Genomic DNA, 22,280 nt, shown 5'->3' with positions numbered 1-22,280 from the left:
AGCCGTTGCACACGAGCTCCGGGCTCGTTGTTGGTTCTCCGGGGTTTTCTAGAGACAACCGTGTCCCCTGTGGACGAAGACCCCTCGTTCCTCCTCCCCAACCTGCACGCCCTCACCTCACGCCCTTCCCCCGACCCTCCCCCTCAGGCAGGACCCCCAGCAGGACGAGGAGCCGTGGGAGGGGACCCCTGGCCGTCCCCGACCTTCGGGGAGACACCCGGTTTCCCGCCACCCAGCGACTCCTGGAGGTTTTCCTGGACGTTCTTCATCGAGTTGTGGGCATTCTCCCTGCCTCCTGGTTTGCTGAGAGTTTTGCTCTCGAGCGGGTCATGGGTTTTGTTGGGTCGTGGGCATCTACCGACGAAAACATACAACTGTCCTTTGGGCCACCGATGAGATGCCTTCCGTGACCAGACTGTCATCTGCTGAGCCGGCCCACGTGCTCAGTCTCGAACTCGTGTGAAGGTCGAATTATCTGCTTTGCTTTTTGTGGGTGAGGTTACAGACTGTGGGTCTGGCGTCCTGTCCAAGCTCTCTCTGCCTGGCCCCGAAGATTTTCCGTGGTTTCTCTCACCGGCATCTTGTGGTTGCCACCACAGACCCCTGGGCCTGCATTGATGGGCTTACACCCACGTGTTTCATCCTTTGGGGTGACACTAAGTGTGACATATGTCCAGTGTCGGTGTCCACACGTCCATGGCCAATGTACGGAAACACAACATACTTCTGCATGTTCACCTTGTATCTCGTGGCCTTTCAGAGCTCACTCCTGAGTTCTCCGAGTTTTTGGCAGATTCTTTGGGATGCCTTGGAGTTTTCTGCGTAGAAGACGGTCCTCTGCCAACGGCACCATCCCTTCCCCCCGGCCCCGGTGCCCTTCTCCTGCCCGTCTCCCGCGTGACTGCTGGGTGGCACCAGGCAAGCGGTGGCCTGGCGGCGGCCCGTTCCCAGGCCCAGGGGACACTCGGCCCCTCACTGAGCATGAAGCAGGAGCGCAGCCGTCCGGTATTTTTTAGGTGCTCTTTCATAGCGGAAGTTTCTTCTATTTCTACCTCTCTGTGTTTTTCAAAACCAGGAACGGGGGCCGAATTTTGCCAGGTGCTTCGCCTGCACCCACGAACTCAGTCGTGGGTTCTCCTCTCGCTGGGCGGACACCAGCCAACTCGGCCCGGGTGCAACCGCCGGCCCGGCCTGGCACCCAGCAGCCCCGCTTGGGGACGGCGCGGGGCCAGTGCTGCCCGAGGCTGAGCTCTGCCCGCGGCTGAGCTCTGTGTGCGTGGGTTCTCTGGGGGGCAGCTGCCTTCCGGTTCAGGGGGGTCGTGGCCTGTGTGAAGGACTCTGTCCCGCCCTCGTCCGGTCTGGTGTTGGGGGGGCATCAGCCTCAGACGACCAAAGGGGCTGCGTCCTCTCGTTCTCTGGAAGGAAGGGTGCAGCGCGGGGACGGACTCGCTAGTCCAACAGTCCGGGCTGAGGGACTGTTTTCCGAGAGTTTTACACCAAAACGCTCAATTTCCTTATGGTTGCAGGGCTGCTCCACGGTAGGTGAGTTGCAGTGGCTTGTTTTCCGAAGAATCGGTCCTTCCGTCGGAGGGACGCAGGTCCTGCGTGTGCAGGTCCTTGTGTGTCTTCGCGGCGAGGGGAAGGGAACCCAGGGCGCTCCCTGCTGCGCCCTCCCCAGCAGGCGCTGCTCTCCACCCGCCCCCCATCGTCTCCTCCTGGTTTTAGGGACCACCAGGGGGCTCCAGGGGTGCTGTGGAGGGGGCAGCTGGGGAGTGGTGTCTCGGAAGTGGGAGTTCTGCCTTGGTTTTGAATGTGGTTCATCTGATTGTAAGTTGTACCATTTAACAAGTGCAGCCCTGGCTGGTGTGGCTCAGTGGACTGAGTGCCGGCCTGCGAACTGAAGGGTCGCTGGTTCGATTCCCAGTCGGGGCACAGGCCTGGGTGGTGGGCCAGGCCTGTAGTAGGAGGCATATGAGAGGCAACCACACACTGATGTTTCTCTCCCTCCCTTTCTTCCTCCCTTCCCCTCTCTCTGAAAGTAAATTAAATCTTAAAAACAAAAATAGGAAAAAAACCCAAGTGCAGCTATCCCTGAGATTTCAGCAGTAGGTTCTGACAGGTCAGCGCTCATTGCCCGGGGCCGTCCCCACCGAAGTCCCCTCTGGGGATGAAACAGCCAGGGCCAGGCTGGGCCAGGGAGGTGCCTGAGGGCGGGGGGTGGTACGGGGGGGGGCTGCCCAGGCCAGGCCGAGCTGGGGTGTGGACGCATGTGCTGCACTGGGGCCCCCAGGGCCCCTCGGAGCCGGAGGCTGTGTCCCCGCCCCCCGCTCTCTGGACGGTGGGGGGTGGCATCACCGAGGGGGGACGGGTGCAGCGGGGAGGGGCACGGAGGAGGCCACCGGAAGGCACGTGTCGGGGGGGTCAGGCACCTTTTCAGTCACTGGCTTCTGCTCTGCAACCTCAGGGGCCAGGAAGAAGGAGTCGGGAGCACCTGCGAGAGAGAACCCCGAACCCCGCTGAGCTCCCTTTGCACTCGGTGGCTGACAGGGGGCGCAGCCAGGGTGAGCCCACACCCGCAGACCCACCGTCAGCGGGAGGCGGCCCGAAGAGCACGGCCCCGTCCTCGGCCACCAGCACGGAGTCCGGACACAGGCAGGCTGCAGCGGAAGGTGCGGTCAGGGCGGTGGGCTCGCTGCGGGGACCTGCTCCCCGGAGCCCTGCAGGGATGTGGCCGGGGGAGGTGGCCCCCTTGCCACCCAAGGGCCCCTGGGTCATCCCAGGGGACGCAAGGATGCTGGGTCCCTTGCTGGATGCAGCAAAGGGGGCCCTGGCTCGGCCTCCTCCGCTCCCCAGAGGCACCTGGCAGGCGGCCAGAGGGACGGGACCCAGGGACCCTGAGCCACCCCACCCCCACCCGGCCCAGAGCTGCTACTGGGGCACAAGGAGCAGGAAATGAGACACGTGTGAGGGAAGTGGCGGGGGATGGGGGGCAGCTGGACCCCGAAGGCCTGGGACTGTGACCCCCAAGTGCAGCTGGAGGGCACATGTGCCCTGTCCCCACGACCCGCTGGCACCGCAGACGGGCCGTGGACCCGGCACAGCGTCCCCCAGGCCACGCTTGGGGGTCACAGAGCAGTGGGACATCCAGGCCCCTCCCCCAGCCAGGCCACGTCCCCTACTGGGGACAGCGTCCCCGGTTCAGAGGGTGTGGCCCCTGCGGCCTCGACCCCCTCGGTCCCGACCCCCTCGGTCCCGAGCCCAGAGCAGACGCCCCGCAGGGCCCCCCCCACCCCGGTCACGGTGCGGATGCTGCGCCCACGCGGCCCACAGGGCGGGACAAGGGCCACACGGCGCGTGTCACCTGGGTGCCGGCGGTAGGTGCGCAGCGCGCCGAGGCAGGCGTGGGCCAGGGCCCACAGCTCGTAGTCCCTGAAGGGCCGGCCCAGCTGCGTCAGGAGGTCCTGCAGGGAGACGCCCTGGGGGGGACAGGCAAGAACAGCTTCAGACTCGGGGGGGGGTGCCTCCCACGCGACCCCCACCCCGACAAACCTGCTGGGAACCAACGCCCCCACATCGAGTCAGCGGGTGCTGGGAGGGTGCGGAGACGGGGCCCTGGGTCCAGAGTGGGCACGGGAAAAACAGCTGCCCTGGGGCCCACAGCCCTCCTCCGGGCGGCGGCGGCCACGACAGGTAGGGGTGGCGGTAGCAGCAGCGCCCGCGGACCACTGACGGCCACGGAGGAAAATGTGTCGGAGGAGGCTAGGCTCAGGGGGCAGCCGAGACGGGAAGCACACCCAGCGCGGGGCCGCCAGGGTGGACTTTGTTTTAGGGTCACTACACCTTCCTCACAAGTCACCCTCGGGTCGTGTCCGGTGTGAATGAGAATGGAAACCACAGGCTTTGCCCCCGGCCCTTGGGTCGGCAAAGCCCAGTGGGAATGAGGGTTCCGTGCCACCCGTGGGGCCGGGCCCGGTGCCATCCCCAGCAGCTCATGGGGACACGGAGCTTCAGGGGTGACTTGTCCGGAGCCGGGCAGGAGAGCGAGTTCAGCTGGGTTCTGCCCGGTGTCCTCGGCCACAGAGGGCCACTCCGAGTGCCCGCCGGGACTCTAAGCACACCCCCAACTCCCAGAATGCGCTCCTAACAGAGTTCCCTGTCCCTCCCTGTCGACGAAGGGGCAGCATCAAGCCTGGGGGACCCTCCCCGGCCACAGGCCCCTCGGGACACGCCGTCACCCACCTGCTCCGTGGCTGCACCTCCCGGCTGCCCGGCTCCCCCGGGAGTCTGCTCATCGGCCCCCAGTGCCCCTGGGTCTCGGCTGGCATCTTCGGGGTCCTCAGCGTGGGGTGGGCGGCCTTCCTCCACAGGGCCCCGGCCGTGACCCACCCCTCGAGCCCCCTCCCGCTGGTGTTCAGGCTCCTGCTCCGGCCACAGCCTGGGCTTGGGCTGGGCCTTGAGGCTGGAGAGGCCATTTTTCCCCTCAGGGAAGGCTTTCTGGGGGTCCGGCAGGAAGAACTCCGACGTCGGCGGCTGGTTTTTCAGGCTGGTCAGCGGCGGGCAGAGGGCACTGGCCTCGGGGCCCTCGGGCAGGAGCCGGGGGACCGTCTGCACTTTCCGCAGGCGGCCCCTCTCTGCGGGGCGCTGGGCGTCCAGGAGGAGGCTGGCCAGCGCCCCCTGGCTGTGGCTCTCTCCGTTTTTCACGGGGGGCGACAGTGGAGGCTTGGAGGGCAGGGCCCCGGGGTCGGGGTCGCACTCGGGGGCCTGGGACCGGCCCTGAGGGGCGAGGGGGGCCTCCGGGCCAGGGCTGTGGTCCCCAGGCTGCCTCTTGGGCCCCAGGCTTCTCGGAGCCGGTCTCCCCCTCCAGGTGCTCTCGCTGACGTCTGGACAGAAGCAGGACGGGTCATGACCTCCAGCCAGGGGTGCAGCCCAGGACAGCCACCGACACCCGCCCCCCCCCCCGGCCACCAGCTGCCTCCTCCCTACCACGGCCACCTCTGAAGGGGCTCCTGCAAGACCCGCACCCCCACCGGTCACACGCTGGCCCAGAGACGTCTCGCTGCCTCGTTAATCACATAATCCCGGCTAATTAAGAGGCAGCCCGGTCCCCCGGGCCAGGCCAGCTCCCTGTGGGGGCAGCTGAGGCCCGTCTAATTATCTCGTCCAAAAAGCACATCGAGTTTTATTTCGAGGACTCCAGTGAGACTCCCCACAGGAAGCACGAACTGTCGCCTGGGCCCCACCCGCCCTGGTGGCAGCCTCCACACTCGCTGTCTCCCTGAGGACTGCCAGACATGCGGCCCCCGCCCCCCACCCACGGGGACCCTTCCCCCTGCTCTGCTGGAGCAGCACAGCCCAGCCAGCGCTGCTGCACCCAAACAGGCGACCAGGGCCGACCCCATGCGCCCCTCCCCCACAGGCACCGGCAGAGCAGACGCTGGCCTTTGTTCAGAACCCGATCTGAGCCGAGTCCCACGAGAGCCGTGGAAACCCAGACACCACAGCGACAGCCTATGCGGCGGGGAAGTGGTGTGCCACCTGACACGGCGGGAACGGTCCCAGCCAGTCCCCGGGCCGGGATGCGCAGGGTGGCCGAGCCAGGCAAGCAGCCCCGTGCCTGGCCAGCCGCTTCTCGACTCGACCTTGGTTCTCGCCTCTGCCGGCGGCGTCTGCAGGTCGCGAGTCTCCTGCACATGGGCCCATCGTGTGTGGTGCGGGCGCGGTGCTTGTGGGTGAGGGTGCAGTGCCAATGGGTGTGTACAGCTTGCACAAACGTGTGACCCAGGTTAATGTCAGTGCACATTTATGTGCACATGTGGGTGTGTGACGTACACCTGGGAGCGCGTGTGGGCGCGTGTGCGGCGTGCTCACCTTGGAACGCTCCGAAGGACTCGATGGAGAGCACTCGCCTCCCGACGGCCGAGAGGCTGCGGCACAGGCGGCAGGAGGACGCGAGCTGCATCTTCTCCTCGCACAGCGCGATGACGCTCTGCACACACCGGTGCGTCACTCGGGGGCCCGCCCGCCCGCCCCCACGCCCTCTCTCCGATATGCAAAGCAGCGCGTATGGGACGACAGAAAATCGGGGGGCTGTTGAGCCCGTGAGAGTTACCGGCCAGACCGCTTCTCCACAGAACGTGTAAAAAAACCAAGTTGTCATTTAAACGAGATGCGGTGCCACCAAATCCCAGGGCGGAGCCCGAGTGACGCGGGGCGGGGCAGAGGAGGGCCCAGTGCGTGCGCGGGCGCGGGCGAGCGCGTGCGCAGCGTGCGTGTGCGTGGGCGGGCGCGGGCGAGCGCGTGCGCAGCGTGCGTGTGCGCGGGGGAGCGCGTGCGCGCGGTCCAAGGCATCGGGCCGCAAGGAGGGCGTCGGGGCTCAGCCTGTGGGCTGAGACGAGGGGACTGCCGGCGAGTTACCTCGAGGTCCGGCCGGTCCCGGGGGTCCTCCGCCTGCATCTGGTCCAGCAGCGCCTCTAGGTCGCGGCTCAGCCTGGGCTCCGGCTCCGCCACGTACTCGAGAGCCGCCTTCAGCGTGGCCCCCAGGGAGTAGATGTGTGCCTGCGGCCCCGGAGAGCCCGTGAGTCCGCGGGCCTGTGCTCCTGCCCCCACGGCCGCTGTCCCCAGGCCGGGCGCACGTGTCTGGGGACCACGCCCGCTCCTTACGGCCGCCTGCCCCCCTGCGGCGACTGTCCTGGCGCTGAGCCACGCCCCGGGGGCCCGCTGCGCCAGCCCGCAGCCCCGACCCTCCCGGGCACAGGCCCCTGGGCGCCCTGCCCTGATGGTGCTGCGTCTCCGAAGGCAGCGACTTTGCATGTCTTTCTGTGCTCTGGTCTTTAAAACCAGGCATGAACCAGAGGAAAGAGGGGGTCTCTCAGTTTGAAAGTGGGGTGCACGCGAGTGTGGACTCTTCGGGCTGAGCAGGCCGGAACAGACTGTGCGGGGGAGGGGCGCTGCCTCACAACACGCGCACGGCGCCCTGCCCCCACCCCACCCTGCCTTCCCACTTTATCAACAGGAAGCTGAGCCCAGAGAGGTTCAGAGACCTGCCCGGGGCCACACGGCCAGGCTGGGAGGCGAGGGCCCTGGGCCGCGTGGCTCCCGAAGGGCCGGTCACACCACACACAGCAGAGGCCTGGGCCCTGACCGAGGGCTGGGCTGCCCGCCGCCCTGCCCGGTGCTCCCTTCCCTGGCTCAGTCCGCCACTCCCGCCCCTTGGCGCCCCCTCTGGCCCACGGCCGCCCGCCCTCTGGGGCCAGACCCAGCGTGACTGTGGTGAGGTCCCGGCGGCCAGCGCTCGCCCTGGGCGGCCTTGTCCGAGGACAGTCCGGGCCCAGCTCTCCACCTGCTGTCCAGCCGAGGACGACCAGCCCTCTGCAGGACCGGCTGGTTGGCGCTGGCCCCTGCCGAGAGCCCCTCTGCAGACCTGTCCCTACTCTGTCTCAGCAGCGGGCCTGTGGGGTCCACACCCTGTGCGCTGGTGCTCCCCACTCAGGGCATCCCCACAACGTGTGCCGTTGTGACCGGCGGGCCGGGGGCCCCGCTGGAGTCCGTGTGCAGCGCGTCACGTCACCAGGGGCCCCGTCCCAGCAGTGCGTCGCCGGGTCTGGGTCCACCCACGATGGCCCGATGACGCTGATGCGCTCCTCCGGCCCGACCCGCGGGCGCAGACCTGCCGCCGGGTGCGTGCGCCTCGCGGCCTCCAGCTGCCGGTGTGCGTGTCGTCACCGGCGGGACTGGACGCTCTCCTCTCCTCTGCTCGCCCTCTCGACCCCTTGATGTCCACCCGCGGGCTTGGCCGGTTCGCCGGCTCTGGGCGCAGCGGGGGCTGGCCCCCGGTCCCTCCGCCTGTCCCCTGTCTTGTAGCTTTGTTCGTGTGTCTTTGGACACTCAGAAATTTCAATGTTGAACTTGGGAAATCAGGTATTTTCTTCGGTATCTTCTTAGAACGCCCTTCCCCACCCCACGACGATAAAACCAGCTTTCTTCTGCTTCTGATATTTTCAAAGTTTGTGAGCGTCTGAAGATCGAATCCACTGGAAATCTGTGTGCACGCTGGACACTGGTGTCTGGAGAGGAACCCCACCCCTGCGCCCCGAACCCGGCCCTGCTCTCGGCCCCGCCCCCTGCCGCACTGTTCCTCGCGTCTCCCCCTCTGTCCAGACTCGGCTGCTGCGGTGACTTCACAGAACGGTGGGAGGACGAGCCAGCCTTCAGCTGTTTATTTTTCCCAGACAGTCTATTTTCACATTTGTCAGATTAAAAAAAAAACCCCAAATACAGCTCCCCCCATTCCCACCCAAACAGCAAACCGAAAACGGCCGGAGTTCTGTCCTGACTGCACCAACGCTGCAGAATGTTGGGAAGCCGACATCTTACGAAGTAAAGGAAATACTCAGGGCGTCGCAAGACAGACGTCGCCGGGGAGCAGCCCCGGGGCCACAGGGTGGCGTCTGCCGCGGACAGAGCGCCGCGGTGGCGGCCGAGGGACCCAGCACCACACACGGGGGACCTGGCGGCGGTGACGCCCACCTGGGCGGCAGGTGGGAGGCGGACAGACCTGGGTCCTGGCTGCGGACCCTTTGTCTGGACTGACGTGGAAAAACAGAGCACAGATAAACAAAATCAGAAACAGAAGAAGAAACATCACAACTCATTCCGCAGAAATACAGAGGGTCGTGGGAGACACCGTGGACACAGGCACACGGGCAACCTGGACGACCCAGAAGCAACAGATAAATTCCAAGAAACACGCAGCCCGGCAAGACCGAGTCCCAAGGGCAAGCCGACAGACCACCCCGCGGCCGGGGCCCGAGTCACCGACCAAATGCTGGCCCACACAGGGCGGCCCAGGGCCAGATGGCTTCCCTGGTCAGTTCTGCCAGCTACTCAGAGAAGACTCACGCCAGTACTTCTCAGATTCTTCCGGAAACCTGGCGAGGGAGGCGCCCTCCCTCACTCACTTCACGAGGCTGGTGCTACCTCCCCTCCCCTCCTCACCAGAGCCAGACCGGGCCACCACAACTCAGAAAAGACTGATGTCCCCGACGGCTGTGAGTGCGTAAATTCTCAACAAGGTGTGAGCAAACCAGAGTCGCGCGTGTGTTAGAAAGCTCCTGCGGGTCAAGGGGGGCTGGTGCCAGGACACGGGACCGCACCGCACCGCAGATCCGCCAGCGTGGCGCACGCCGAGTGGGGAGCCTGCGAGTCTCGGGTCATCTCGGAAGATGCGGGAAAGCACCAGAGAGTCCGGCACCCTCTCGTGACGAGACGTCCCCCCAGACGGGCACGGGAAGGAGTGGAGCCCTCGTCACCCCAGAGCACAGACGACGTGGGAGGCCTCTCGTCCAGGACCAGCCGGAGCTGGCCCCCTGCCTCCCGCCCCGCCCCCCATGGGAAGTCCCCGCCGGAGAAGCCAGGCGGGAAGGAGCAAGTCCCCGTGAGGCAGGAAGAGGTGAAACCGTCTCTGTGTGCAGGCGACACGGCCACACCCAGAGCGTCCCGAACACCTGCCACCCCAGCCCGCTAGGACTCGTCAGCGAACTCAGTGAAACTTCAGAACGCAACGTCGGCCGACAGCGAAACACCTGGAGAAGAAATACAAGAAACAGCCCCATCCACCACGGCATCACAAACAGCACCGAGTGCCGGAGGAGAACCAGCACCGGGAGGAGAACCGCGTCCCACCAGCAGCTGCACAGAAAGACCGGGACGGAAGCGCGGCCTCCGGAGCGGAAGACAGCGCTCGCAGGCCGAGACTCTCCCGGGCGGTGGAGGTCCAGCGGCTGCAGGGACCTCGCACAGCTCACCCGCGATACAACCCTGATCGAAACATGGGCAGCGGAACCGAACACACGTCTTTCCAAAAACCCCCGCAGCCGGCCAACAGGCGCGTGAGAAGATGCCCAGCGTCGCCCGTCGCCAGGGAGATGCAGACCAGCCCACAGCGAGGTGTCGCTCGAGCGAGCGTCCAGGGTCCCCTCAGCCGAGCAGTGGCCTCCCACGGGCCGCAGCCCGGGTGTGACCTCCAGAGCGCGTCGGGGTGGCCGCCGGTCACTCGTGGACCAGTGTCTGCAGGCTGCCACCCACCTGCTAGTCCTCGGAGACACGGCAGTTCCCGCCAGCCGCCACTGCTAATTTCAGGCACTTGTAACGGGTTGAATGGAGAAAACTCACACTTAGAAAACACACACACACACACACACGACTGTGAAGACACACGCCTCCACACGCCAGGCCGTCACGGGAGCCGGAGCCGCCTGCCCGAGGGAGTGACAGGGTGGGGCGCCCACGGGCAGCTGCGCAGGGACACCCCCACCGCAGCCCTTGCCGGTCCCCCCGCCGCTGGCCGCACCCCCCCCCACCCCGTCACGGCCCACTGGCTGCCACTTACCTCAAAGGTGTTCCCAGTCACGTCGAACTCTGGGGGCACAAAGGCCCCCTCGGGGTCGTCTGGGGAGGGAAAGGGGAGACGCTGAGATCAGGTGCCCACGATGCCTGTGGGGAGGAGGCGGTGGTGCCGGGGGTGGGGGGGGCAGACCCCAGCCCCGGGCTCTCCAGGACTCGACTCTGCCTCCTGCCCCTTCTCCGCCCTGTCCCTGAGCAGAAGCTGCCACCCGCCCGGCAAGTGTGGGAAGGTGGGTCCACAGAGGAAGAATGGGGGCCGTCTTCCCCGAGGAGGAGGAGGGAGCCGAAGGCCTCAGAGCCCTCCTGGGTGGGGGGCAGCCCCGTACCCACTCGCTGCAGGGCCCCCCCCGTCCTTAGAGGGGCCGGCGCCCGGCCTCACCGCTGAGCTGCTCCATGAAGCACACGTTGCCACTGGTGTTGAAGGCCAGGGTGTCGGGCGTGATGCAGAGCGTCTGGAAGATGGCGGCGCGGGCGACGCTGCGCATGGACAGGCTGCACTCCAGGCACACGGCCCAGGCCTCCTGCTCGCTGAGGCCGCTGTCCCGCAGGGAGAGGATGTCGGCCAGGGTCACGTTCTCCTGCCGACACAGGCCTGGCTGACGCCCGCGGGGATGGGCCCCACCCCAGGGAGCCCCGGCCTCCAGGCTGACCCTGCGTCAGGGCCGGGCTCTGGCGAGCCTTTACGGAGAAAGGACAGCGGAAAGCCCCCTACGGTGTCCGGATGCGGGCAGCCCAGGGTGTTTAGAGAGAGGAGGGGCAACTGGGCACAGGTGTTCACACCTGCGCTGGGACCTGGGCCTCTGCCCCGCGGCCCCTGGAGGGGCCACCACTTGCTGTGACATCCCCGACCACACAGGGCCCGGCACGTGGGGCACCCCCTCCCCGGGCTGTGAGCCAAGGAGTGAGACATCAGACGGGATGGAGTCGCGCCAGGAGGGCGCAGCTGTGCCCAGGGAGCTGGTAACAGGCTGACACCTGTGTGGTCTCACCGCACAACCGTGGGACACGTGGCGACACACGTGTGGCCTGCTGGCTGCAGAGCCGCTGGAGTTCCCTCCGGGCAGTTCACATGGGGGACACAGCCAGGCCCCGGGGTCTCCCTCCCCTGTGCAAGTCACTCCCCAGATCGGGGCCCTGCCCCTGGGAGAGCCCAGCTGTGACCGTGTCGCCGACAGGCATGTGCATGCCACGTCCCTCCACACCCGCAGACACATACCAGCAGGCACCCACACACTCCAGCACGAGTGTGCCCACGTGCACGCAGACACAATGTCTCACACACACTGGACACCTTGGACCCCAGCCCTCCCCTGCTCGTCCACGTGTCCCTGGGCCTGGTCCCCAGAAGGGAGGCTGGACGAGGCGGCTGGCTGGGAGCCGGGCTGGAGGAACTGCGTGGGGGGGTCTGGGGGGGCCTGAGGGAGCCGGGCACTTGGCCTGTGAGGGGGATGGAGAGGGGGATGGGCGGGGGGTCGGTGCAGAGGTGGGGCCGAGCCCCCCGCAGACCCGGTGCTCCCCCTGCACCCTGGAGCTCCTGGGGCGACTATCCCAGCAGACAGGCTGTCAGGCCCTAAACAGCTCCTCCCGCCCATCCTCGAATGTCCCCCCGGCATGGCAGGGGCCCCACTCCAGGGACAGGGGACAAGGGACTTAACCCCATGAAGGCAGAGAGAATAGTGACTGGTGTGCCCGTTGGCTAAGCCTCTGGGGTCGGCCAAGGGGGTGGTGGGAGTGGGGACCAGGGCCAGGCTCTGGGCTCAGCGATGCCCTTCCAGCTCCGTGCGTGGGGGTGGGGGCAGGAGGGCAGGGCGGCTGGTGGGAGCTGGTTCAAGGCGTGGCCACAGGGACCCGCAGCCCCGGAGCCGCAAGCCCCTGGTCAGGTCCCAGAGACGGATCCCTGTGAGGAAGCACGGACACATGCCCGCACCCCCACGTGTGCACGGCGTGTGTGCGCACCTGAACCTGCGGCGCTCACATACGACACCACCCACGAAACACATGCCGGCATACCACACAAACATATGCTGCACACACGTGGCACACGCTAATGCACAGTGCACAGGCCACACGGGTTGTGCTTCTGGAGGACGAAGCTGGCCCACAGCGCAAGCCTGGGTCAGCGCCCTGCGGCCGGCAGCCCACCGCTCACACAGCAGCCGACGGGTGCCCAGCCAAGAGGGGCGTGCAGGCCGCCGCTGCCCACGGGGATGACTCCTGACCCACCGCTCACTTCCTGCTCGGGCCCAGGCCCTGCCCGCCCTGCAGCCCCTGTTCACAGCGGGGGCACCTAATCAGGGGCTTCTCTGCGTGACTTTACGGGGTGACATCCTGGAGTCACAAGTCACTGCTTCTGAGACCCAGCAACGGCCATAACAGGAGGGTGGAGTTCAGCTGCCACATGAGCCCCAACAGAGCCCGGGGTGCTGCCGGCTCCCCGAGAGCAGCGCTCCCAATCCCTGGGCCCCCCGGGGCCTCGAGCCCCACTCCTTGCTGACCCTCATTGAGGCAGTGCCTGGGCAGGCTGTGGGGTAGGTGCCAGGGTGGGACCCCCCAAGTCCTGTTCCTTGCAGGGTGGGGAAGGGTGGTCTCCACCTGGCAGCTGTGCAGAGAGTTGGCCCACCCTGGGTGGGAGGCAGGCACAGCGGGGCTGCTCCCCAGGGCTGCCCCCTGCTGGCCAGTCCCTGGGGCCCTGGGCAGGGCCGGCTCCCCACCCGGGGCTGGTCTGGCTGCAGCAAGGACGGACTCTGTGCCAGGGCTCTGTGGGACCCAGGGGTTGGGCATGGGGCCCGCCAGCACAAAACCCAGTCGCTGCTGAGGCCTGTCAACAGCCCCCAGGCCTGCGGGGAGGTCCCCCCAGCTGCCAGACCCCCCAGGCCTGGGGAGTGCCACAGCCTGGCTGGGCATCTGCCTGCTTGCCCCAAAGAGCCCCCAGCTGGTAACAATGACCCCCCCCACCCCCCGCCCCATGGAGCGCTCTCCTGGACTCTCCAGCTGCCGGCTGCTCTGAGCTCATTTCCGGGCGTCATGCGAACCTTCCAGGGCCCAGTGGGGGTGCCCCCTCCTCCTCTCCAGGCTCCCAGCTGTGCGCTCCTCCGAGGGGCGACAAAGTCCCCGTCTGCCGTGGGCTCCCCGAGCCCAGCCCGCTGCTCAGCTGCCCACAGTGCTGGGGGGTCTCGCTCAGCTGGGGAAGGATCCGAATGCCTCTCACCCCTCAGGGGAGGCTGGGGGCCAGGAGAGGCCCTGCCCCATCTCCCCGGCCTGAACCGGGGTGCCGCCTTCCCGCCCCAGCCTGCCGCCCCACGGCCCCTCGACGTCTGGTGCCTGCCTCGCCTGCAGCCACTGTCCCGCCTGACCGGCTGCTCTGCCTGACCCTGGCGTCCCCTCCTTCGCTGTCTGCAGGTGACCGGGGACCAGCCTGGCTGCCAGCCCCTCACCACCTGCCCCGGGGGCCCCCAGCAGAGTCCTGGCACGTGCCAGCACCCACAGGACACACAGCAGCGTGGCGGTGCTGGACGCAGGCTGTGGCACCTCCACTTTGTGTGGAAGGAACGCCCAGCTGCTGTCCACAGACTGCCCCCCCCAGGCCCCCCCACCAGGAGGGTCTCGCCGACCTGGCGCCGTGGAGAGGCATCCGCAGAGGAGAGCTTTCCACGCCCCGTCCCAGTGAAGTCCGACATGTTTTCTTGCGCTCACGGACCACCTGGGTTTTCTCAGGGGCGGCTGGGGGTCCAGAGGGTGCTGTTTCCGGACCTCCCTGCACAGCCCGTTGACGTAAGTGGCCGGCTCCTGTGTCCCCTGAGCTTGTACGTGTCCTGGGTCTGGTGCCGGCCGTCCCTCCCTGGGGCTGCCGTGTCCACCGTCCCGGCTCCCGGGGCGCCGTCAGCAGGGCTGCCCAGGTGGCACGTGGCTGGCTCCTCCCTCACCTTGCACAGGACGGCGTTCCTGCTGCCGCCGGACCGCATGCTGCTGGAGCAGGCACTCACGTGGCCCTGACGCAGACTGAAAACCGTCACGCCGACCCAGCCGCGTGTGGGGGTGCGGGGGAAGCCGGTGGGCTCTCAGGAGCAGGCCGTGCCTGCTCCAGGGCCTGGGCCCGGGGGACCGGCCTCCTGTCCTGGGAGAGCAGCGCCTGTCTGTCTTGGGGGGGGAGCAGAAGGGTCCCTTGGACCTTCCTGCTGCATGCTCAGCAGTGGGGCCACGGGGACATCCCACATCACCTGGAGGCCTCGGTCCCAGGACAGTGGGCACCCCAGGCCCCGTGCACTGTGCACAGAGGGCACCACAGACACCCTGCGGGAAGGAGCCGGGGTGCAGGGGGAGGGCAGGCTGTGGCCGGGTGGCAGCTTCAGGTCTGGTCCTGGCTCCTGCCCCGTGTCCTTGGCCCCGGTCCTGCTCAGTGCGCCCGGCACAGAGGAGGCGGTCAGTGTGGGCGGCCGGCCCTGCGTCTGCTGTGCCGGTTCAGGATGCGACTCATCTCACAGACACCCTGGAAGGCGTCCTCGGGGGGGCCGGACAGGCCCATCAAAGCCTCGGAGATGGGCGAGGGTTTATTTATTCCCTCGCCTCTCTTTCCTGCAGCTCCTCTCGTCAAATCCAGGTCACCATGGGGAAAGGAGGGGCCGCTCCAGCCCCTGGACACCGGCCCTGCAGGCCCTCCAGCCAGCAGGGGTCCCTGAGACGGACTCTGCTGCCCAGAAGGAAGGACTGGGCTTCTGCGGCCTGAGCTGCAGAGGGGCAGGCTTGGGGGCAGTCGGGGAGCCAGAAGCCCTGGGCACCGACCGCAGCCTTGCTGGCCACGAGCCCCTTCTCCACCCAGGAGGCCCGGCCAGCCTGGCTCCCTCAGACGGGCACGTGGAGGGTCTCCACCAGCGCTGGGCAGAGGGAAGGTGTCCAAACGGCCGCACCGCCCCGGCCCTCAACAGTGGGCAGGGAAGCCCGGGGCCCCAGGCACCTGCCTGCCAGAGGCCTGGAGGGTTGTCTGCCCAGGACCGACAGCCTCAGGACACCAGAGAGCCTTTCTTCCAGGGAGGGGCTGCAGCCCCGGGGCCACCTCCCGTGCACAGGGGCCCGGTTTGCTCACAGCCCTGGAGTTCATTCCTCTGACCCAGAGCCTGGGGGCACCACAGGGGAGCCAGAGCGAGGGCGGTCCACCCAGACCGAGTGGGGGCTGGTTCGTCCCCCGCGCTTGCAAGCGTCTGACTAGAGTGATGCCCAGAAACCCCATGTGAGACCCCTGTGCGTCCTGCGGGGAGGAGGGGCTCACTCCGACTCTGCGTGAGGGCCCCGCCCTGAGCAGGACGCAGCCCCTGTCCCCCCAGCTCCCCCACAGCCCCGCCGGACCCATGGGGCTGGGCAGGCACCTCTCCCTGCACAGAGGAAACAGGGCTTATGCCCCCAGGCGCGCCCCGCACGCGGCCGCCCAGCACCGATGGGAGGAGCCCCCTCCTCGCAGAGCTTCAACTTCAGCGACGGCGCCCCCACGGCCGTCCCAGGAGGCATTACGGAGCCCTGCCCCCCCCCCCCAGGAGAAAACGTTTAAGGCCGGCAGGGGTGGGCGGTGCGGTGAGACCAGCTGGGGGTCCTCCTACCGCGGGAGGCACCCTCTCCGGGGACTCTCCGCCGAACCTTCCTCCAGGGAAGGTGGGGGGCCCACCGTGGGGCCCGGGACTCACCTCGTCCTCGGGTAGAGTGGGGAGCGGCTCAAAGTCGTAGAAGTCCAGGTCTTTGCCGTCCTCCTCATAAAAATCCGCTGCGGCCGGGTCCATGGCCTGCATCCTGCGAGCGCGCCGGCGGCGCCCGGCCTAGGCCCGCTCTGGCTGCGCGCTCCGGGCCCCGCACGCGCCCCTGCCCGGCTCGCCGGGCCCTCCCGCGGCCTCTGCGTTTGGGTCTGCCAGGCTGGCTCCGCTCGGGTCTGGCTACGCGCGCCCCGGCGCCATGGCAACGCGCCCTGCGCCGCCCCCCGCTGCCCCCGCCCGCTGAGCCCTCGGTGCGCCCCGCCCGCGAGTCTGCCGCAGTGTCGCCCGAGCTGGGAGCGGGCACTCCTGGGGCCGCACTGGGAGGCCTGACGCTCGCCGGGCCGCGCCCACTCTTGCGGGCGCTAGATTCCCTTGGGGACCTTGGCCGCTTTCTGGGGGGATGCGCGGAGGAGGGGCGGCCCGTGGGGGCGGGGCCAGGCCTATGGCCTGGGTGCTGTTCCCAGAGGCGCCGCCGGGGGCCGCGCTCAGCCAGGCGCGCAGGGGGCCGAGGCCCGTGGCGTACCCCAAAGGCAGCGATATGCGGGGCGTGGACCCTCAGCCAGGTCCCTGCCCGCCTCGCCCTAGAGGCCCGGGGTGGAGCTGCCACAGTGCCCGCGGGGGCAGAGGCAGCCGAGGTGCCCGGGGCCGGCAGGGAGAGGTGAGGTGGGCAGGGTGGGCAGAGACCTGGTAGAGCAGCTGGAGGGTGGCCAGCCCGTTCGCCAGAGCAAGGGTCCAACGGACGCTATGTGGGGACAGACAGTTACAGCTTCAGCGGCAGCTGGTCAGCCAGCCGCTGGGTGTGGGACAGAAGACCAGACCCCCGCCCCTCTGAGAGCAGCGCTGTGAGTGAGGTTTCCCTGGAGGTGGCCAGCCCTGTGCCCCCAGCCCCGCCTGGCCAGGCCTGCAGCCCGCGCTCCGTGAATGAATGCTCCTTGCCTGACCGAGGCGGGGCTGTGGCCGGCCTGGAGGGGAGGGGGTCAGCCGGCATCGGGCAGGGACACTAATCCTTAACGTTCTGTGCTTGGGTCAGGCCGCTGTGGCTTGGGGCCCTGGGGCGTGACATCTGAGGATATGAGAGGCCCCACGTCGCCGGAGAAGCAGACGGGCGGTGGGGGCTGGGCAGCTCTGTCTTGTGTGCAACGCAGACCCTGGGCCCCGTCTCGACCAAAGCAGAAGTTGGGGGCGGCCTCCCCGCAGCGTGGGGCATTTGCAGGCTGGGAGCAGCACCCAGGTGGACGGGGTGGGGCAGGGGCGCTGACCCGGAGAAGAGACACCTCGCCGATGTGTTTCTCGGGCCGTTGGACCCTGAGTTCTCTGAGGGCAGCACGCAGGAGGCAGCTGACAGCCCCGGCGGGCCCTGCCCCCCGACTCTGGGACTCCAGCCGCGCCCCGTCCTCAGGCCCTGGGTCCACAGTGCTGGGCACCCTGGCCGCAGGGCTGGGGAGGGGGTCTGGGCACCAGCAGCGTGCTTGCTGCAGGGCCTCATGGGGAAGGGCCTGGGGCTTTGTCTGGTTCTCGGGTCGCCGTGCAGGCCCCTGGTTTAGGGCGAGGACTGACTGGGACAAGGCAAAGGTCACGTCATGCCTGAGGGAGGAGTGACACTACGTGTGCCCCTGGGCATGAGGATGCAGCGCCTCTTCCAGGAGAGGGCGCGCCCAGTTTGGGTAAAGTGCAGACCGGATGGGCCGCCGCCATCTGCCGAGTCAGCCTTGGCCCCAGCAGCCTGGATGCAGGGGCGGGACTGCCACTCAGGGACAGGGGCGGGGCGCCCCGCGGCTCCTCCCACCCGCCTGCCTCGGGGCAGAGTTGGTGGTCGGGGTCTTCTTGTTGGCGGAGTCACGTGAGACTTTCCGAGCGCCCCTGCACCGGCCCGCTGCACTCCAAGGAGCCGGTGGCCTTGCCCTCCAGCGCAGCAGGTGCCGATTACAGCCGTTGGCTGGGGGCCTGGCTCCCGAGGTCGGGGCCCCGCGGACAGGGCACTGCAACCAGAGCCGACAGGGCAGCGAGACGTGTGCGCGGCCCCGGCGTCCACTGGGCGGGAATTCCAAGCTCAGCTCCAGACAGCGCTGAATCCTCCCTGGCACGGCCCCGGGCCGGCCTCTGCGCCTGCCTCCGCACGGTCCCTGCGTGCCCAGGTCACGCCTGTGGCACCCTTCCTTCCCGAGGCCTCCCTCAGGTGCTGCCTGAATCCTGCAGGGGTCCCAGGGGCCCTGGCAGGGGGTCTTCTCACCCGTCTCGCTGGCCAGCCTCACTCACGCTCCGCCCCGCCCCCTCCCTGCAGAGGCCCCGCCCCTCTCCTCCTCCGCAGGACAGGGCGCTGTGGTTCAGACCTGACCTGTCCACTGACCTCTCTCCAGGCCGGGGCCCGGACAGGAGCGCCGCACGGGCAGGGCCTCCTGCCAAGCCTGCTCCATGCCGGTCTCGGGCCCTTGTCACAGTCGGGCACTGCCAGGAGCTGGTCTTGTCCCCCGGGCCCCGTCTCTCCCCAGGGGCCCCCTCGGCTTGGCCAGGCTGACCCTAGGCGGACAGAGCCTGGGCACTCACTTTCTCTAAAACGACTTGAACAGCCGCCAAACCCTTTGCACGTTTTGAAGCCGACATCCAAATTAAAAAAAAAGCACAAAATATAAATAATTGCATCAAACGTCACACCTGGTGTGGCGGAAGCATGGACACTTGGAGATGAAGCTGTTGGTCCCTCTGGTGACTAAGCTCAGGAGCCGCACGCCAGCGCGGTTCTGGTGCCCACCGCCGAGCACTCACCGAGGCTCAGAAACACGGTGTTCTGTGCCCGTCGGGGGCCCTGCCCCGGGCGCTGCTCATGCCACTCCCGGCAGCCGTCCGGCCTCACCCCGAGTTTGGCTCTGCTCCGACGCGCCCATGCCGGGAAGTCTCTGCACACCCCGATGGCACCTTCTGGCCGCAGGCAGGCTCGCGTGTCGGCTTTAGTGACTGGGGCACTGACCGAGTCAGCGACTCAGACGTGTCCCAGTGACGGACGGGGAGGCCCCTGTGACGCCGCCTTTGCGCTCCCGGGGTAAAGCGAGGGGTGCTGCTGCTCACGGAGACCGGAGCGGACCCCGGATGAGGACCCCTGGCTGCCCGCCACGGGGGAGCCTCGGTGGGTGTCCCCGTTTCTGCACCCCGGCCGTCCCGCCCTGCCCGCCGTCTCAGTGCGGGGGAGGAGCCCCTCCCAGAGCCAGCCTCGTCACCCCCCATCAGGGACGCGGCACCTGTGGGGCCAGCCCCCCCACCCTCGGGGGTCTGGGCCCCCAGTCCTAACAGCCCCGTGCCTCTCCCGTGGTCCCCGGGGCCTCGCGCCGTCCGCCTGCACCCGCCCGTGAGCCCGCGGCACCGGAGCGCCCAGGCCCCCGGCACGGCCATCCTCTCTGCGGGGGTCGCCGTGCGGCCCCCGCTTTCCCGCTGGCCCGGACCAGGCCGCTCCTCTCACTTCGGGGTGCGGACCTGCTGCCCGCCTGCCATTGCGATCGCCCCGACTGCAGCTGAGCCACACTCCCTCGGGGGTGGGGGCACGCAGGGGCCAGGGCTTGCGCCTCATCCCACACTGCCCCTCGCCACCAGCCCCGCGACCCCGGGCCCGAGCCCCTCGCACGGCCCCCACTGCCCTCCTGGGGACCCTCGGTGCTTCTTTACAGGGCCTGGGGAATGAAGGGGTGCCCAGGCCAGCTGCCCCGCTCCGTACGTAACACACCTGAAGGGGCAACACTCAAAGACCCCAGATGTGACCTCCCACTGCTGGGGAGCGTGAGAGAGACTGGGGCCCCTACCCCACAAGAATCTGTCCGAGAGGGGCGGCCTGGGCAGGGCTGGAGAGGGGCCTGTCGACCCCGGACCCCGTGGCCCTGACCTGAGCGCACCGCTGAGCCCAGCTGGGGACGGGTGGGGAGGCTCCCTCCCTCACCGCCCCGCCCCTCGCTCTGATGCCAGGACCGCGGACCACAGATGGCTCCACAGGCGGCTCCACAGGCTGCCCCTCAAAGGCGTGTGTGGGTGTGGCCGGAGCTGTGGGTGTGGCCAGGGCTGTGGGTGTGGCCGGAGCTGTGGGTGCGGAGGAACCTGGCACCTGAGAGAGGGAGCCTTGACATGATGCAGCTGGAGACGAGTGAATTTCCAGTATCGCTCGGGGTGGGACCCGCCCTGCACGGGGTCGGGGACACGGCAGCATCCGGCCATGCCCGGGGACACCCCGGGAGGACACCGCAGGGCTGACACCCGTGGTGACACTTGGTAGGCATGAGGGCAGCAGGGAGGAGGAGGAGCACTGTGGGTGCTGTTACCCAGAGGAGCTCTGGAGAGGCCCCCCCAGTGCACCCTCCTGGTCCGCTGCCCTGTCCAGGCCTGGGGGCTGCTGGTCCTCAGACGGTCGTGGTCTTCTCTGTGCTGTCGGGTTAAGGCCTTTGGGTCCACAGCCTGGAGGGGTTGCTGCCTGGCACCTGGGAGGACTGTCCCTCGGGTGGCCTGCCTCTGTCACACACGTCTGCCTGTCTCAGCTCCATCCAGCACCCTCTCCCTCTGGCCCACGGCAGCCGGCACCGTGGAGCTTGGGGTGGGGGCTCACCCCATCGCCCCCCAATCCCCAGCCCGCTGCCATGAGATGAAGGCGGTGGCCGAGCGTCACGTCTGAGGGGCGCACCTCCCACTCGAGCCTCCTCCTGCTCTGCCCGCCCCCGAGTGGCCAGAGCTCTCAGCAGCGACCGCCCAGCCCGCTGAAGAGCACATACACACTCACGTACACAAACACACACAAAGTGTGCACATGGATGACACATGAATGCACACATGGCTTGTGTAAACATGTGCATGCCCACACAGGTGAAACACATGCACACAAACATGCACACCCCAGTCACACCCTAACACACGCGTGCACGGGCTCCAGTATGCACAGCTGTGTGGCCCCACACACATGCTCTTCTCTGTGTCCTCGCTCTCGTTGCACACTCGTGCACTCGCACGACTCGCACACCGCCCCACCCGCACCCGTGCACACAGGCAAACGAGGGCAGAGAGCGGGGCGGAGAGCCTGGGCTCCATCCGCGCCCCTCCCTTCCGGAAGCGCCTTCCCCAGGAGCGCCTGCGGGCAGCCGCCCTGCGGTCTTTGTGCTCCGGAAGCCTCACAGGCCTGGGGTCACAGCGCGGCCCCCCGGGCCCCGGAGGCTGAGCCCAGGCCACACTCCCGAGGTCACTTTCTCGGGGCCCAGTGACTCTGGCTGGAGTAACGAGGGGCACCCTCCGTTCTGCCGGGACCACTGAGGGTGGCGGGGTGCTGCGGAACAGGGGAGAGCAGTGCCCCGCCCCAGCACCAGGGCCCAGGGCAGGCCTCGCCCAGGGGTGGCCGCCCCGGGGCTCAGAGACTCACACGGGGGCCATTGAGCAGCCACACGCGGGCGAACCACGCAAACACTGTATTTCGCCTCACGGCTCTGCGTCTGCAGCGTGGACACGGCACAGCATCGGGTCTCGGGCGCGGCGGCCGCGGCGGCGGGCGGAGGGGCTGGGCGGTGACGGGGGCAGGAGCTGCCCAGCGGTCGCCCGTGGGGCTGACCCGTGAGGACGACCTGTGAGGACACGCGGGGCACGGGGCACGCACCGACGCTGCACTCGTCACAGCTCCACTGTGGGGTGTGGGGGGGTCCCGGGAAGTGAGGCTCCTTGTGCTCCGAGCCCGAGTGTGGGAGCCGGCCGCCCGACACGCTTGCTCTGCGCCCCCCGCCCCCACCCTGTGTGTGTGAAGGGAGGTGCCTCCCCTGTGACCGCAGCCACCTGGACGGCAGAGCAGGGCCGCGAGTAGCGGCCGCGAGTAGCAGCCGCGGTGGCCGTGCCGAGCGCGGGACACCCAGCCGCTCTGCCTGTGTGTGAGGTACTGTGTGCACGTGTGTGTGGTGGTGACGTGTGCAGGGGAGGGGTGGTCGCGTGTGCACACGTGTGGCACCTGTACAGGTGTGTTGCGTGTGTCTGCATGTGTCGGTTCCAGGAGGAGGAGGGAGGGTGGCCGTCTGGATGTCCAGGCTGCTGCCCCGGTGCGGCCTGCGGCCCCTTCCGTCCTCTGAGCCAGGCCTTGTGCCCACATGTTCGGGGGAATGCCAGCCCCTCCTGCTTCGGGGGCAGGGGGCCTCGTTTTTC

At 68.2% G+C, this 22,280-nt stretch overlaps 1 protein-coding gene across 1 annotated transcript in view; it reads right to left on the bottom strand.

The window, feature by feature from the left end:
- KNDC1 (kinase non-catalytic C-lobe domain containing 1) overlaps positions 1-16,197 on the bottom strand; it is a 42,310-nt gene extending 26,113 nt beyond the window's left edge. The window contains exons 1-9 of the mRNA XM_045854238.1: positions 16,074-16,197; positions 10,781-10,979; positions 10,388-10,446; positions 6,415-6,555; positions 5,869-5,986; positions 4,240-4,880; positions 3,362-3,476; positions 2,586-2,657; positions 2,430-2,491 (exon numbers count right to left, since the gene is read on the bottom strand). Of these exons, the coding sequence (XP_045710194.1) occupies positions 2,430-2,491; positions 2,586-2,657; positions 3,362-3,476; positions 4,240-4,880; positions 5,869-5,986; positions 6,415-6,555; positions 10,388-10,446; positions 10,781-10,979; positions 16,074-16,175 (1,509 nt within the window). The 5' untranslated portion in view covers positions 16,176-16,197. The remainder of the gene's footprint in view (positions 1-2,429; positions 2,492-2,585; positions 2,658-3,361; positions 3,477-4,239; positions 4,881-5,868; positions 5,987-6,414; positions 6,556-10,387; positions 10,447-10,780; positions 10,980-16,073) is intronic.
- Between the last annotated feature and the right edge of the window lie 6,083 nt (positions 16,198-22,280).

This window comes from Phyllostomus hastatus, unplaced genomic scaffold (assembly GCF_019186645.2).
Source record: "Phyllostomus hastatus isolate PE091 unplaced genomic scaffold, TTU_PhHast_1.1 phas_scaffold_1066, whole genome shotgun sequence".
NCBI lineage: Eukaryota > Metazoa > Chordata > Mammalia > Chiroptera > Phyllostomidae > Phyllostomus > Phyllostomus hastatus.
Note: the sequence above shows the minus strand (reverse complement) of the source record. Positions and strands in the feature narration are given on the sequence as shown.